Source organism: Haliotis cracherodii, unplaced genomic scaffold (assembly GCF_022045235.1).
Source record: "Haliotis cracherodii isolate W230 unplaced genomic scaffold, xgHalCrac1.p SCAF_19, whole genome shotgun sequence".
NCBI lineage: Eukaryota > Metazoa > Mollusca > Gastropoda > Lepetellida > Haliotidae > Haliotis > Haliotis cracherodii.
In genome coordinates, this window is record NW_027266274.1 from 1,395,151 (window position 1) to 1,412,607 (window position 17,457).

The 17,457-nt window shown below is 41.0% G+C and overlaps 1 protein-coding gene across 2 annotated transcripts in view; it reads left to right on the top strand.

The window, feature by feature from the left end:
- Nucleotides 1–17,457, top strand: part of LOC139466655 (zinc finger protein ZXDC-like) — a 64,142-nt gene that overhangs the window by 21,172 nt on the left and 25,513 nt on the right. For both annotated transcript variants that reach the window (XM_071248243.1, XM_071248244.1), the window contains exons 5-6: nt 6,343–6,524; nt 16,057–16,252. In XM_071248243.1, the coding sequence (XP_071104344.1) occupies nt 6,343–6,524; nt 16,057–16,252 (378 nt within the window). The remainder of the gene's footprint in view (nt 1–6,342; nt 6,525–16,056; nt 16,253–17,457) is intronic.

The window sequence follows — 17,457 nt, forward strand, 5'->3', positions numbered from 1 at the left end:
AACTGTGTTGCAAAAGAGTTTAAAAATATATGTCATTGACTTGGGCAAATGCACACCACTGTCCTCAGATTGTGCTACAGCAATGATGGGAAAACGTACAGGTTCAGACAAAACAGGCTAAGTACTCGCCATTCTGTGTACAAACAACACATGAATGAATACATGTTGAAGTTTGGAGACCAATTTGACATCCTGTACTATTTCATCAGTGCATCAAGTGTGAAAACACTGACACTAAGAAAGCTACAGTTGTTTCCTGAAGAGCCAGAGACAAAGCAAGGTTACGGAGAGAAGGTTATTAGAGAAGGTTGAACCCTTACTGATCTCTAAATAACTTCTTGAAGAGTGACCCAGACTGAGGGGTATGATTAATGGTTCATACTCCAAGCTGCAGACTGATCACAAGGACTCAATGCCCAACTTTGCCAACTGTGCATCTATTGCACTCTGTATATGCAACTAATGTTATATTTGGGATAACACTTTCTTTAGTAAAGTACAGATTCTAGTACTTTTTGGGTTGAGTCCCGTGCGGGATTCGAACCCACACCTGCCAGGGTGAGGCACCTAATCGCCAGCACACAAAGTCAGAGATCTAACCCACTCAGCCACTGAGGTTTAAAAAAAAAAGAAAGTCCGACAACTGGTAGTCTAGATCACGTACTTTGAGTACCCCCCTGACTTGTCTGTATATGCAGTTGACAAGTGTGGAATGTGAATGCAGCTTCAGCACACAGAATTGTCTGAAGAACAAGTTCAGATCTTCGTTACGTTCAGAGAAGCTGGACATACTTCTAAAGATAAGCATGCTTCTCCTCCTACCTTGGTCTATGATCATCGTCCTGCAATCCACTGCTGGATGCAGAAGAAGAAAAGAAAAGGAAGACTGTTTAGAGAATACCAGCAAAGACCTGCAGAAGTTCCTAATCTCAGTGACAGTACACTTCTGTACACTTCAATAACCATCAAATAGCCAATTCCCTTCCACTGATTTACCCACCTGAACTAGAAATAAAGGAGATCAGTGAGACTGCTTCATCTGTTTCATATTTAGATCTATGCAGAAAGATTCAGTGTGACAAAACACTCTCCACAAGACTGTATGACAAGAGGGATGACTTTCAAGTTTCGGGTAGTCAACTTTCCCTTTATGTCCAGCAATATTCCTGCTGCTCCAGCCCTTGCTGTCTGCATTATTATAAAACCAGGTCTGATCTGGTGAATGTATTACATGTTATGTCATATGCACATGACACTGTAGGAAGAGAAGAATGGTCAGTTGAGATACAGCTTGATTAATCACTGTTATCTTGCACAGTGGATTTGTCAAAAGTAAATGTTTATATATGTAGGTTTTCTAAAGCAGACGGAATACACCCATATCTGGGCAAATATGTAAAAACAACATACTTTGTTCAAAGGATAAGCCGATAATACGTTGATTGATTTCTCATTGTTATACCCCCTGCATATACTGCGGGGTGATAAAGTTGACATCAAGTCTCTGTCTGTCTGTCTGTCTGTAATCATTTCGTTTCCGGAGAGTAACTCAAAAACCATTCAGTATTTTTCAACAAGTGGCAGATATACTGAGTCAAATTAAAAACTTCTCATTTTTAAAAGTAATCCCATATATGACATACAATTGACAAATGTATCAGAGAAAGTAATTTTTAATCATTAATGTCCAAAGAAGGATTTTAATTAACGGTGGTAACCATAATTTGTTCCAAGCACCTACGGTATTCGGTAATAACATCAACAGTTTAAATCATAAGTCCCAGGCACGAGAATCTGATTGCACACAAGTTCAGTAGCGTGTATGGCCACCATGTGCGTTGACAACTGCCACACAACGCCTCAGCATGGACCTTGTGATGCTTGTGAACACATGATTGTGGAGACGACGCCATTGTTGCTGCAAAATGGTGCCAAGATCTTGCAAATTCTGTGGTTGGTTCTGGAGAGTGCGCAGACTTCTGCCGAGAGCATCCCAGACGTGTTCGATGGGATTGAGGTCGAGAGACCTTGACGGCCAGTTCATGATGTTGACTCCTGCATTCTGAAGGAAATTCCTTATCAAAATTGCTGTGTGGGGTCTGGCATTGTCGTGTTGGAAGATCAAACCGGGTCCATGTGCTGCCATAAAAGGCAGAAGTTCTGGTGCCAGTACCTGGTCCTGGTAAGCAGCAACGTTGAGGTTGCCACGGATGACAAGAAGTCTGGAATGTGCATTGCCACAGAAAGCACCCCACATCATGACACTTCCGCCTCAAAATCTGTCAACTTCCTGTACACAACACTGGTCGTAAGTGTCGCTGTGCCCACAATTGACGTTGACATCTGTGTAATTGAGTCAGAATCGGTCGCAGTATGGCCGTCTTGCTTGAAGGTGAGCAGTTCTCAGACAGTTTTGAACAGTTTGCGTTTGATGTCATTTCTGGTTGATGTCAAAAATCGGTTACGGAGGTGACGTAAGACAATCTGACGATCCTCTCCATGTGACGTCACACGTTGTCGACCTGGCTGAGGGCGATCAGCGGTGGTACTCGTTTGCTGTAGACGCGTCTGTAAATCATGACCAGTCCGTAGACTACAACCCATCGTCCTTGCAACTTCAGCTACGGACGTTCCTGTCTGCAACATGCCGATGGCACGTTCACATTGCACATTTGAAAGGCGTGGCATGACAAATGGCCGTCAAGACTTTTGTTTTCTTGTGTGTTTCTCTTTTGGTTAATGACTGCTAACAAGTATGGCTGAAAACACGTGCGGTATTATGGCCATGTGACCAGTTGCACGTGAAAAACCACTTTTGCCACTATAGTGCTGTGGACATGATTTTGATCGATTCACCGGCACAAAAACGGGTGTTATCTGAAGACAAAACGTGGCCATTACTGTTTAAATACACAATAAGGGGCCACAATGGTAACTGGTCAAAATGTTAAAATTTTAGAATTGTGAAGTTTTTAATTTGGTTCAGTATATATCAAACAGATCCTGAAGTGGTGCCTTTTGCTATTTGCGGATTATGGGGCTTATTCATTTTTCTCTATTTCCATTGAAACAATTTGTACTCAGTCTCAAAGGTGGTGGTAGAGGTTGTTTCCTGAGCAGAACAAAAAAAACATTCAACATTTTTCATCCAAACTTGGTACATGTGCCTTTTTCTATTTAGGAATTTTAAAAAGTTTAAAAATTATTGTTTTCATGGCAATACCAAACTTGGCTCATAGATAGGTCTTTTGGTGAACTCATGCCTTTTGATAGTTTGTGACTTTTGCAAAATTGATTTTATCGTTTTCTTTCGTAACAATATACAGTGTACCCTCGTTATTGCACCCTTCAATATAGCGCTATCTCGGTTATAGCGCGCGCTAGTGCATGGCTCCCAAAATTTACTAACATTTTTAATGAACTCAAGTTTTCCAATGACACGATGGTTTTCCCTCATCTCAGAAAACATTATCAGCTGATCACCGCAATCAACTAACTCCGGAAATACCAGTCAACAAATCCGAATTGAAGTATGCAATTTAATCCTATTATTATCATATCTGGTAATAAAAAAATAGTTCATTGTTTATCTGGACTAATGTTTACAATATATATTTTTAATTATATTCAAAATTTCATTCAATAATTATAATAATTATCAAAAAATATCCAAAAAAAAAAAATATACCATCTGTACCCCAGTGCTCTGCTTATGGTTCCTATAATTTGAAGAATATATAGCGGAAGCTTCAACCAAAATAACATGATATTGGAATATATTATGCCTGATTAAATAATGATTTTATATACAATTTCTTCCGACAACCCTGCATCAAAATTCTTTGAAGATGTATCATTGGTTACGTTTTACTGAATCACCGGTAGATACGGAGGAAACGTGTGCACAGCTGATTGCTATTTCCGGCTTAGTTTACGTAATCTTAATCTCTGCATATAAAACAATGCCTTTGAGAGCAGGAAATACATTTTAAATGGAAAATCACCATGTCTAGTGATGTTTTACATCAAATTTCATACTTTTATTGACCAAGTTTGTTATACCTGTTTATTCACCTGAATTTGCTGAAGGGATACGATGTTTTTTTTTGTTTTTTGGAAAGCGCATATCAATACTCGATAAATCTTTTTTTACACTAAGAATAAAAAATAACTTCTTTTCTAATCTCTTTTGAACCTCTGAAACGTGCAACGTAGATCGTGTTAGGTAGGCAGAGCATGTATACTGTTTTCTTGGTCATCTACTACCTTCAACTCAACCTTCGTTAAACCGCTGATCATCTATATATATATAAACAAGTGATTTCGTCAGGTGTATAAGTATTAAATATAGATAAAACAGTCCAGATATTCGTGCTTGTCAAAACTCCTTTATCCACACAAGATCTTTCGCCGTTCAACAGCTTTTCAGGTGTAATGAAAACTTTAACTTACATTGTTGTCCTAGGCAACGCATAACAGTAGTATTTGTGGCGTCATAATGCCTATGATGTAATAGTGACAATAGAGACCTTTGACGTGAAAAGTTCATCTAGGACTTCAAGCGTTTATACATACATATATATATATATTTAATACTTATACACCTGACGAAATCACTTGTTTATACATACATAAACATATATATATGATCAGCGGTTTAACACACACACACACACACACACACACTTTGAGTGGGCTTGAATCTAATGAGAAGTTGCTTTTGTTTCAACTGTTTAGCTCTTAAAGCTTTCTATTTTGCTTAAAGGAGGATTTGCACTCACATCAAGCTACAGTGACTTTGCGTATACATGAAACTAGTAAGGTGCTTGTTACTGTTTGGGCAATGTTGCCAATTCACTTCCTTTACTTTCAGCCCTCTTGGATGGTCTCAAATATGAGGGTCGAGTGTTACCTGCTGATGAGTACAGTGTAGTCCAACTTAAAGGAACTGTTTTGTTCTTTTACTTTGTTCAAAACAATGTTAACATCATGATTATGATTTTGCTTACTTGCGGCTAGTAGTGGGACGATACACTGATGCATCACAGGATTGCGATTTTTTACTTTTCGATACAAGTGTCAATCACAATCGAACACTAAGTAAAAAGTACCGATTCTTTCCTTAAATGTATTTTTCAATAAATGTTAGCTATCCTGTCTATGATAAAGTATTGGATTGTGAGCAAGGTATTGTGATGCTTATCGGATCGCACAGTTGGTGTATCGTCCCAGCTCTACTTGCGGCTAGATGTAAATGCTTTGCCTCACTATGTTCCTGTTCCATATTTGTCAGTACTTCCATCCAGATTACAGCAAATTTAGATATGAGACATTCTTTTTGACATTTTAATCCGTTGAGTACTTATCCAGATGAGCTCCAGTGCCATGGCACTATATTTTATGTTGTTACTCAGGTGAGCTTGACATAAATATGATGCTTTTCCTTGTTATCCCCCTGGCATATAATTTTTCATCAAAAGTGGGCAAATGTATCGAACAGAACCTGAAGTGATGCCTTTTGCAACAGATTTTTGGCATTTTTACTTTTCTTGATTTGGCTGGAAACACGTTGGTCTCAAAAAGTGATGGTAGGTGTCGTTTCTGGAGCACAACATGAAAACTGTGAAAGATTTTTCATCAAAACCTGGTACATGTATTCACAAAGGGCTAAGGTGATGGCAGTCTCATCAGGAGGTGGATTTCGTTTCCGAAGCACAACTTAAAAAACGTTTATTATCTTTCAACCAAACTTGGCAGAAATATCAAACAGATCCTGAAGTGTTTGGTAAAGGTTTGATAGCTCCATGACTATTGTATATGGACAAGTTGGTCTTGAAGTAACAGTCAGATGGTTTGTTCTTTTGAATTTGTAGGTGCCAGGGGATTTATCCATCTTCTGATGACTCTTGTATCAGCATGTTCGAAACATTACATATTAAATAAGCATGATAAGATCAGACGATCAACACTAGAATATAAAAACGATCTTTTGTTTTAAGTTTTATTTAGCTGAAGTGTTAATGTTCATCTCTTTAATATACAAATGCCAATCAGGGATTTATCTAGGCCTGTTCAGAGGCATAATTGAACCCAAGTTCAGGAAACATTAAAGTTGGAATTACAAATTTCCCAAATCATGTTGTATAGTAATAACTCATGTTATGGTTGCATGACTGGTATAACACTTACAAATCGGAGCAAATAGCAATATGTTTGTTCCCTTAAAAAACAGTTGTATACCAATGGTAGTTAGTTTGGAATCTTGGATAAGTCCATGCCAGTACAAACAGCTTGCTTTGCAGTGAATGGACTGAGAATAAAATGTGTAAACATTATTTGCAGTGTGACTTTCATGGTTGTGGTAGGAAGTTCACGACTGTGTACAACCTCAACTCCCACAGAAAGCTTCATGAGAGGCCGTGCACAGAAACATGTCCAGAGGCAGGGTGTGGACAGTGTTTCCCCACAAAGCGCCAGCTAGATCTCCATGTTCGAACACACACAGGCATGGAGAAGACATACAAGTTAGTAATATTGTTTTCACACTTACAAGAAAAATAAATAAGAGCCCCATGTAAATGGGGATGCCCTGAGGTTTTTTGAGAAATTGTTTGTTTTTTTTTTATCCCTGAGGATCGATCAACATGATCTAGTATATCTCACTCTCAGGAATATCATATCATCAATCTCATTAAAATCAGATCTGTGTTCTCACTACAGCTAAGCAAAGATCAGTGACATCCCATAATGGGTCCTGTCAATTGGCCCTTTCAAACCAATCAGGGCATCGCTTACCAAATCGGGGAAGTGACAGTCAAAATGTGTTTTCTAATCTAATCAAAGGATAACATGAGGTATTCCAAACAGTTCTGGTTACTCGGTGTGCATGATTCAGTCAAAATCATTGTCTATCTCTCTCTTCAATATTGGGTAAACATTTGAAATAGAAGAGACTTTCCATAGCCCATACAATCTCGGCCATCTATTAAGACATCCCGGAATTCTTCTGGCAGAGGTATCAATAAATACACCAGGACACTCTTTGTCTCGAGAAGATTCTTAATCTGACATTTTTAAAAGTACCTCCCAGGTTCCACAAGTACACACATGGCAAGTAGTGTGACAGTCAAATGAGGGCCCCAACTTAGGTCTCTTGAAGGGGCACTGATCTTAAGCAGTTCCCCGGGACTGGTAGTTGCCTTTGTTATTGTTTTTTCCCGTGAGTACTCGGATGATACAGTAGAAATCTAGACTAGTTCACGACCTGTCCTGCGCAATTCGTAAACGCATTTGTCACTTTTATTGATAGTATAACGGCGTATGGTCACATTGATCAATAAAATGAAATACAGTTTAGGAAATAAACTGCAGGAAAAGTAGGTATCTTTGTGGGTAGCATCGGTAATGGTAACGAAGATTTGATAAGTCACTTGCTTGGTAATTGTGCGTTTACACTATTTTGACTTGAAACACAAAGTAAATATTTTTCCGGAGTAATGCTTATTATATTGTGTTCATATTTTTACAGTCAAAATGTGCAAAATTTTCACTTAGGAAATTTATTAAACGCCTAAATATTCAGTTATTTTACAAATTGACTGAAAAATATGTCCATCTGTATTATTATAAAATGAATTCCAAAGATTTTTATGTTTAATATCATCACCAAGAGACTGTAAATGGTATGATGAAAAGTACATTTCTATGTTGTTTGGCTTCTAATCCAGCCTACATAATAATCTATTGTGATGTTTTTAGGCCCTTTTGATCATCTTAATCAATTTTAGTCAATCTGTTAAAGAAATGGACAGATTTTTCAGTCAAAATGACTGAAATATTTAACTTTTTTATAAATTGCCTGAGAGAATCACATATTACAAATTGACTGTAATATATACACGCTTACAAAAAAAAGACTTGTGAAAACAGCGTCTATCGCGCATCGAAGAATATCTCAAAAAAGCCGTAGAGGAACAAGAATGAATCTGTTCAGTGCTACAGCAAATGAAGGAAAACAAAAGGCAAATGTCATAATTATAACCTACCAAGTTTATGTGTATAATTTTAGGCACCTTCCTTGTGCGAGGAATGTATCCGTGAATATCCACACAAAGGAACAATATCCCACACGTCTGCAGCTGTACAAAGAAACTTATTCGATGTCACGTGTCTCTGTAACAATCAAATATTTTAAAATATATATATATCGTTTCAGGATATTATAACCCGTGTTCGTTTCTCAACTGATCACTTAGATTGTTTCAGGTGTCAAGTCTAATATCCACTGTGCAAGATAACAGTGATTAATCAATCACCGTTTTTTCTGTTAATCCTTTGATGACAAGGAATGATCCGTTGATTCACAAAAAAGTAAATCAACTGATCATTCATCTCTTGCTGGGCTGCGATGTGCATATTACATAACACACATTTCACCTCACTTCAAACCTGTATTTAGATTGAATAATTACCCCAGACACAATAAATGCCAAATGGGAACCTTTGTCAGGTATTTGGAGTGGTGCTACCACTAATTTTACTTGTAATAAATTCATTAACTGAGCATCAAGTGAATGACGACAAATACACAAGTGTAGGGTTATATCAGAAAACGTGGATGACAACAAGGGAGTAGTAATCGTATTATCGATGCAATCCGAAAATGCTTTCACTGCCTGGATGCTTTTTTTATGATTAAACTTTTACCATCTGGGGTATTTCCAAATGACGACATACGATGAGCTCCGCCGTTCTTTTTGTCTGTTTGTTTAGGCTGAAGACATTAATGAAATTAATTAACATGCGCCCTTTTTCGAAACTTCTATAGATCACGGCTAACCAATAAGTGATCCAAAATGCGTAAAACAAATATTACCTCAAAGTTTATTCAGCTGTCCTTGCCGACGGTAGCCCAGTCTCTTGTCACACTCAGTTGCGTTGCGTATCATCCAGGTACTCACGGGGGGAAAACAATAACAAAGGCAACAACCAGTCCCAGGGAATTGCTTTAGATCAGTGCCCCTTTAAGGAGTTTTACTCCAACCTTGGTCAAACTATGGTCAGATTGTTCTTCTGCTACCGTTAGACCAATTTCCATTTCCTGCGCCCCAACCGTCTCTGTGTTGATAGACTTTGTTACCACGGATTGAAAGTACCAAATATACTTTAGAAATCAGTATGCTTTAAGCGAATTCGTATTTTTATGTATTTGTCAAGTTTACTTGTCAGAAAGTACATTTGTCACTGGCTTCATATAATCATTATTGGTATTAAATGCATAAGAATGTTTAAATGTGTCCTTTTAGCAATAAAAACATATTTTTAGACTTATCCTATCTTATTCTTTGATCTTGGTGTGCAAACGTCCTAGAACAAAGTTTCCAGCTTCAAAAACACCACTCACCCAAACACATCCAATACATCAGATCACTGTGCGACACGACTCCAGGGACCTGATCACCTGCCTGACATATCCAGCACCCTCATTCTCAATTCTATCGCTATGGTGTACGGACGTTATACTTGAACAGAGAATTTTTTTATTTATTTTTATTTATAAAATTTATATACACGACTTCACTACTAAAGTTTACCATTACCACGAAGAGAGTGTGGTATTAATAACGATGTCTACCATCTATCACCTTGTCAGAAGTGGATCTCAACTTACTCAGCTAAGTGTTCGATAAAGGCGAGTGTTCGTCAGTTCACGGCGTTGTTTACGGTTTTCATGCATGTTGTTTTTTCCTCCGTTTTGAAACCCAAACAATTGTGTTATTGACTGCTTAACAAGATAATAGTTATTTCGGCGATGGTTACATCGCTGTCCGTTGAGGAGGATCGCTTGACATCTTGTTTGATTGCTGCGATTCCTGCCTCTGTGCGGACCACGCCCCTGTGCACGTGTCCGCTCCCTGGCTTCTACAGTCGTTTTGCTTTTAAATGGTCAGTGTACGGTTCTGTCGTCTGTATCACTTCACCTAGACTAACTTTTAGTCTATTAAATCTTATTAAACAAATAATTTCCTGATGCCGATACATTAGTGAAATAAAGCTAGCTAGAACTGGCTAAATATGCCTTTGTATACATATTTAGTTTGTTGTTTTGTTTGTTATTGTTGTGTTTTCTCACATAAAATAACAATATTCCACAGTCATCATGTTGGACTCCAGCCCTTTACTCAGCTTGGGAAGTCAAGGCGTCAGCTGAGGGTTGCCTCTTCCTCCCCGACAGGCTTGCTACCTGGCCATCGCCTCTGCAGCGCTCTGAGGATACAGCTACACCTCTCCGGCTTTCTAATGGCGACAACCATACTTGCCGTAAAAGGTGAATATGCTTGTCTTAAAAGGCGACTAAGGGGATCGGGTGGTCAGGCTCGCTGACTTGCATGTCATCGTTCCAAATTGCGTTGATCGATGCTCATGATATTAATCACTGGATAGGCTGGTCCAGACTCGATTATTTACAGACCACCGTCATATAGCTCGAATATTGCTGAGTGCGGTGTAAAACAACAAATAAACAAACAAATAATGGCGACAACCCTTCTGGATCATCACTCACAGGATTGTCATCCTTCGCTGGATCGTAAATGACCGAGTGATGAAGGGATTGACAGATCACCATACTTCACCATTATCGACAAGACGCTGTTCTTGGATGGACATTTCGCCAAATCGTACCTCGGAGGATCAACAGTTTCGCCTTTTCTACAGATCGATATCCACTCAACGTTTCACATCGATGCATCTTACTTCACCATTATCGACAAGACGCTGTTATTGGAGGGACAGTTCATCAGATCGTACCTCGAAGGATTGACAGCATCGTCATCCTTCATGGGATCATAGCCGGCTGAGGATCAACAGATCGCCTTACTTCGCCATTATCAACATACTTTGCCATTATCGACAAGACACTGATATTGGATGGACAGTTCGTCAGGTCGTACGTCGAAGGATCGACAGGATCATCATCTTTCGTTGGATCATAGACATCCGAGGGATCGACAGATCACCTGACTTCGCCATTATCGACATACTTTGCCATTATCGACAAGACGCTGATATTGGATGGACAGTTCGTCAGGTCGTACCTCGGAGGATCGAGAGTTTCGCCTCTCCTACAGATCAATACGGGCGGTCGGGTAGCCTGGTGGTTAAAGCATTCGCTAGTCATGCCGAAGACCCGGGTTCAATTCCGGACATGGGTAGAATGTGTGAAGCCCATTTCTGGTTTCCCCAGCCATGATATTGCTGGAATATTGCTTAAAGCAGCGTTAAACGATATTCACTCAATCACTACAGATCTATACCGAGGGATCTCCATTCCCACGATACACATCAATACTTCGACACATGGATAAATCAATACATCAACACCTTGATCAAGAACTCGTCTGCTAGTACAACTTTACCTGCATGAATCCTCGGTGGCTGAGTGGGTTAGATTGCTGACTTCGTGTGCTGGCGATTAGATCCCTTACTCTGGCAGTGTGGCTTCGAATCCCGGACGGAACTCAACCCCTTAAAGTACGAGTACCTCTCAATAGACCTCTCTCTTATCGTGCATCGGACTTCTGTACGTGAACTTGGACTAGGCCTCCGCTGCATTCCGTTGTCTGGATCAGACAATCCAGTGATTGTCATCATATGCATCTGCCTTCGTCTTGGGATACGATGACCTGCACCAACCATATCAGCGAACTTGACCAACCAGTCTCGTTGGTCTCTTATAGGCATAGACACCTCGTATGGCGAGTTTGAGATACTGACGTCTCTTCTCTTCCGGGATCTTCTTGGATCCGGTCCACATGCCTGCCAGCCATGAATCGTCTTACGATACTCTCCTTTGAGAAATCACCATTACAAGGTTATGACGCTCGAGACAACGCGTTCCCCCATTCAGATTTGAATCGTCAAACAGACGACATCATGACGAGGCTTGATATCATCGCAGCCAACCTTTATCATTGACGCCCTTGAATTCAGCCTGATATTCCATATTAGTTGGCATGTCTTATCCACCCTCGCCGTGGTCAACCTACACCATTCTAACAGATGATTCGACGGGGGAGTTCATTGGTCTTTCATCTATACAAACAGCAAATGTTCGATGTCTGAAGATGGTTTCTAGCGTCATACGGGTGTTTTTCGTTACTAGGGACACCGCTCCTGTGTTGGGATCTTTTGATTGTGATCGGAAAGACTGCTGTATATCCTGTTCTGAGCAAGGGTGAATTACACATCACGCCGAGATTGCTGTTTGTAAACAAGACTACTTTGCTGACTTTAGTACAGGCTGATCTCATGCGAGCCATGCGAAGCATTTACAGTAGTAGTCAATGACTATACGTGCGGTCTGTCACATCTTCACAACTCCTTTTGTCCTCGCATTGATACCGGAATGCATAACGCTTTTTCCGGTGCCTAGGCAATGGAATCCATCGTCTCTTCAACAGTTCTACGCATCACCGATCAACCTGGCAGGACAAGTCATCCCTCACTTATTCAAGACGAGAGTTGGTGAATATTGACATTTTGTTTTGGTATATGATCCTAATGTTCTCCACGTCCATTCAAGGCGAGGTTTCTGCTACTTCTGCTCTTCAACGCCTCATTTTTCTTCTAGGTACTAGATCACACGCACGACCGTCAAGATTTTCCCATCGCTTTGAACACAATTTTTTGTGTTATGTGTGCTTGAACGTCGATCTTCAGGCGAACTCATCTCCACATCAACAACTTAAAAGTTCAACGTCCTACGTTGGTAATAGGTATTACACTTCGGACGACCTCTCCGCTACCCCGTTCCAGCCGTCAACAGTCAACAGACGACAGATTGGACTTCCACAACTGGAAGGAGAACCACCCTTCTTGTCACTGGCGGTACACTACCCTCTGGAATTGCTTCGACCCATGGCTATGTACACGAGTCACTAAACCAATTGCTGTTCGTCACACAGGAATCCATAATACAGTTTACCTGGACGAAGGAATTCAAGCCCTGATGTCAACAATTACTCAGACTACAATTTTTACCCGGAAATTATTAACTCAACTACGTTGGTTAATAAATTATCAGAAGTCCAACTTACAACCATTCCAGGACCTCCATTCCTTGGGATTAAGTCTAATGAGCCAGAATAACATCCTAGTACCAGAACACAATGAGGAAACACCTCTTGTGAAGGACAGTGGAATCGATTGTTTGCGCAGGAACTTGGTTACACTGGTCAGTCGATGCTCTGACAATATCATGGGAGGACCTAAACGAGTATGCGTTTCCCCCACCACCCATGATACCATGGATACTACAAAGATCCTACACATGAGCTACCTACAACTGCTGTTGGTACCGCCTTCTGACTGACAAGAACTTGGGTTCCACTGCTCGTCGAACTGGCAGGGATTCCACTACTAAGACTTCCAAACTGGTCACATCTACTGCTACATCCTCCCTCCAATAAGGTCCATCCAAGACCAGAATTATACGAACTTCACGGTATGGAGTATATCAAGATCAGACTCGTTAGAGGATTTTCCACTAGAGCAGCTAAGGCAGCCTCCTTAGCACTTCTTCAATCAGCAACAATCTCTGTGACGATAAATGGAACAGTTTTCGCCAGTTTGCAAGATCCAGGGTTTTCTACAGCCAAGCTACTACACCAAAAGTAGCAGATTACCTATGTCACTGAAGAAGTACAAGGCACCTTATGGTTCGACGCTGGGCAGCAATCACTTCTGTACCAACTACTCACTAATGGGATAAAACTTACTATAGTTCCTGAACCGATAGATCTACACAGGTCTTTCAGACTGCGAGTAATTCAGGCATTACCATGACTTCAGGCTCCAAGGTTTCCGCTGTGGCTGACCTTCGGACATTGATTCGCTCATACCACCTTATGGACCAATCTTCCAGACTTGGCTCTCCAGCATCGGATCTCCCTGTATTCTTCCGTCACTTCTGGCTGACTATGAACCACTTGTGGATAAAACCTCGAACTTTAGGTTCATGATGATCTTCCTGCTTGCGCTGGCTCCTGCAGCTCGTGTTAGAGGGACTCGTACTTAGACGTCGGTTGAGTCAGGTTCCAGCGTCTTCAACAAGATAAGCATTCAAGGACAACCGGATCATCTTTTCAGCGTCCACCACTCTCATTGATTGAGAGCTGATGTTGTGGAAGACATCTCACTTTGCCCAGCCTGAGCCTGCAAGATCTACTTGAAGGCAACTCAGACCATCCGTCGCTGTCGCAAGCATATTTTTCATCCACTTGTCGACGGCTGCAACTTCTGATGTATTTTGTACAACCATCTCCACTGGCTGCGTTTTATCATCCTCAGGGTCGACACCTTTGAGAGACTACCATCCCAGCTGCTTCCAATTCTCATGAGACGAGGGCAATGACTTCCACCTTGGCGTTGCATAGTATTGCACACTTTCAGCCATCATGGAGGGATGTTCTGGCGTTCTGATATGGTCTTCACCTCCTTCTCCTTACGGAATCTCAGTCGCCAACGACCAAGGTCACAGCAGCCACACAGCACAGATGAGGAAGCCCAGCGGACTACAAGTCCCAAGTCTGGTTTCCTGTATATACTGCAATATTTTCATTTATTGCTTATGTTAATCGGGTTTCCCAGACAAGAGGGAGGATATATATGCTTGTCTGTTGGGACTTCTGTCTACGTCAGTAGAAGCCACCATCCAGTGCGGCCATTTGTCAAATGGTGTCCCGATCTTCTACCTGCTCACCTCTGTCTTTTGCACATGTGATGTCTCAGTAGTTGATTGAAGACCTGCGTGAAAAACGGGTGTACATCAACAGAAGTCACCATCCGGTGCGGCAATTGTTAAAATGGTGTCCCGATCTTCTACCTGCTCATCTCTGTCTTTTGCGCATGTGATGTCTCAGAAGTTGATTGAAGACCTGTGTGATAAACAGGTATCGTCGATTGTTTCTTCTTCTTCTTATTTAATATCTACGTGAGTTTGATAGGTTGATGAAGCGAAAAAAGAGATGCCAAGCTGGTCCGCCTTATGTCCTTGGGAGCGTATGTGTGAGGTATGTCTTGTAGAACCTACGCCGGGGATGAGGTTGTTTGAAACAAAACACCTCCTATCCGGGGTGAGGTTTAAGTCGTGACCGAGTAGGTGTCGCCTGACTCATGGTTACATGGTCGTTCCTGGAACGGCGTCATGTGTGAAACCATGGAACACAGGATTCCCCGATGTCATGATGTATATCTCTTGGTAGCACAAAGAGGGTTTTTTGAGGGAACCCTTAAAAGAGTTTATCACTAATCCTTGTAAAATCCTTTGAATTTTCCTGATTAGTTCCAGTTTCCTTGTGTACGTCTTGCGGTTGAGGTCCTTACAGGCTAGGGTATCTGCGCCCCACCATCCAACCGTGGGATAAATGCATAGTGTTAGATAGAATAAGTTGAAAAAATTGTAAATTTTCTAATAAATTGTATATTTACATACTTATCCTATCTCACACGTTAAACGCCCACCCAACCATCCCGGCATCACAGTTACACCAGCCTGTACGCTCTAGATTGAGAATGAGGGTGCTGGATATGTCAGGTGATCAGGTCCCTGGGGTCGTGTCGCACGGGATTTTAGTGGTGCGTGAACCATGATCACAGTGCTGATTTGGTGATGTATGGTATGTGTTTGGGTGAGTGGTGTTTTTGAAGCTGGAAACTTTGTTCTAGGACGTTTCCACACCAAGATCGAAGAATAAGAAGAAATACATAGTGAGATGGGATAAGTACATTAATATACAATTTATTAGAAAATTTGCCAATTTTGGCTGTGGCAATGGAAATCCCTTTCTTATCTTTCCTTTCCCCGCCCCAACTCCCCTGCCCTCTCCCTACTCGATTTATATAACCTTCAGTTCAAGAACATTATGATACACTTGGTGGGCAACAGTGGCTTTGACACTTTTGCCTGAATGAAATATTTAACAGCTTTATCCTGACACTGCAAATGGTAGCATTTTCGGTCTTTGCTATATCACTGTGCATCTTTTTCCATTACAGGTGCCCTGTATCAGGATGTGATAAGGTATTCTTCTCTCCGAACTGCATGGGCTCCCACACTCGAGTACACCTTCAAGACAGGCAGGACCTCACCTGCAGGTTTGAAGGCTGTGGCAAGGTGTTCGACAAGCAATGTCGCCTGAAACAGCATGAGCGCCGCCATACTGGAGAGAAGCCATATGTCTGCCATTTCCAGGTATTGTGCCATGTTATGTGACCTGCAGGGACTGTCTAGATATTTCCAGGTATTGTGCCATGTTATGTGACCTGCAGGGACTGTCTAGATATTTCCAGGTATTGTGCCATGTTATGTGACCTGTAGGGAGTGTCTAGATATTTCCAGGTATTGTGTCATGTTATGTGACCTGCAGGGAGTGTCTAGATATTTCCAGATATTGTGCCATGTTATGTGACCTGCAGGGAGTGTCTAGATATTTCCAGGTATTGTGTCATGTTATGTGACCTGTAGGGAGTGTCTAGATATTTCCAGATATTGTGCCATGTTATGTGACCTGCAGGGAGTGTCTAGATATTTCCAGGTATTGTGCCATGTTATGTGACCTGCAGGGAGTGTCTAGATATGTCCAGGTATTGTGTCATGTTATGTGAGCTGCAGGGAGTGTCTAGATATTTCCAGGTATTGTGTCATGTTATGTGACCTGCAGGGAGTGTCTAGATATTTCCAGGTATTGTGTCATGTTATGTGACCTGCAGGGAGTGTCTAGATATTTCCAGGTATTGTGCCATGTTATGTGACCTGCAGGGAGTGTCTAGATATTTCCAGGTATTGTGTCATGTTATGTGACCTGCAGGGAGTGTCTAGATATTTCCAGATATTGTGCCATGTTATGTGACCTGCAGGGAGTGTCTAAATATTTCCAGGTGTTGTGTCATGTTATGTGACCTGCAGGGAGTGTCTAGATATTTCCAGGTATTGTGCCATGTTATGTGACCTGCAGGGAGTGTCTAGATATTTCCAGGTATTGTGTCATGTTAAACTGAATTTTGGTTTCTGGTTGAAAGTGATGAATCCAGGTCAAATCAATGGTTACAAATCAGGCCCAAAAATCACAGGGATCTGCTTCAAAACGGCATAAATTACCACGGGATGTCAGGAATCTGACACGTTTCTGATCCGCTGTCAAGATCTTTGGCACCCATCTTGCAGAAACTTTTGTCATTCCCAACTTGTACATGGCATGGTTATGTTTGGTTTACTCTTTACAGTTGTTGGTGAAATAAAGTGTTTAATATCCTGTGATCACAATATTTAAAAAAGGATGAAGCCATTGATTATATGGTACAAAAAGAGAGGAATAATTTGTAAATTGTTTGTGGCTAACGTGCACCTTGCGAATTGTTAGACATCACCGTTCTGTATATCAATCGACATAAAAAAAA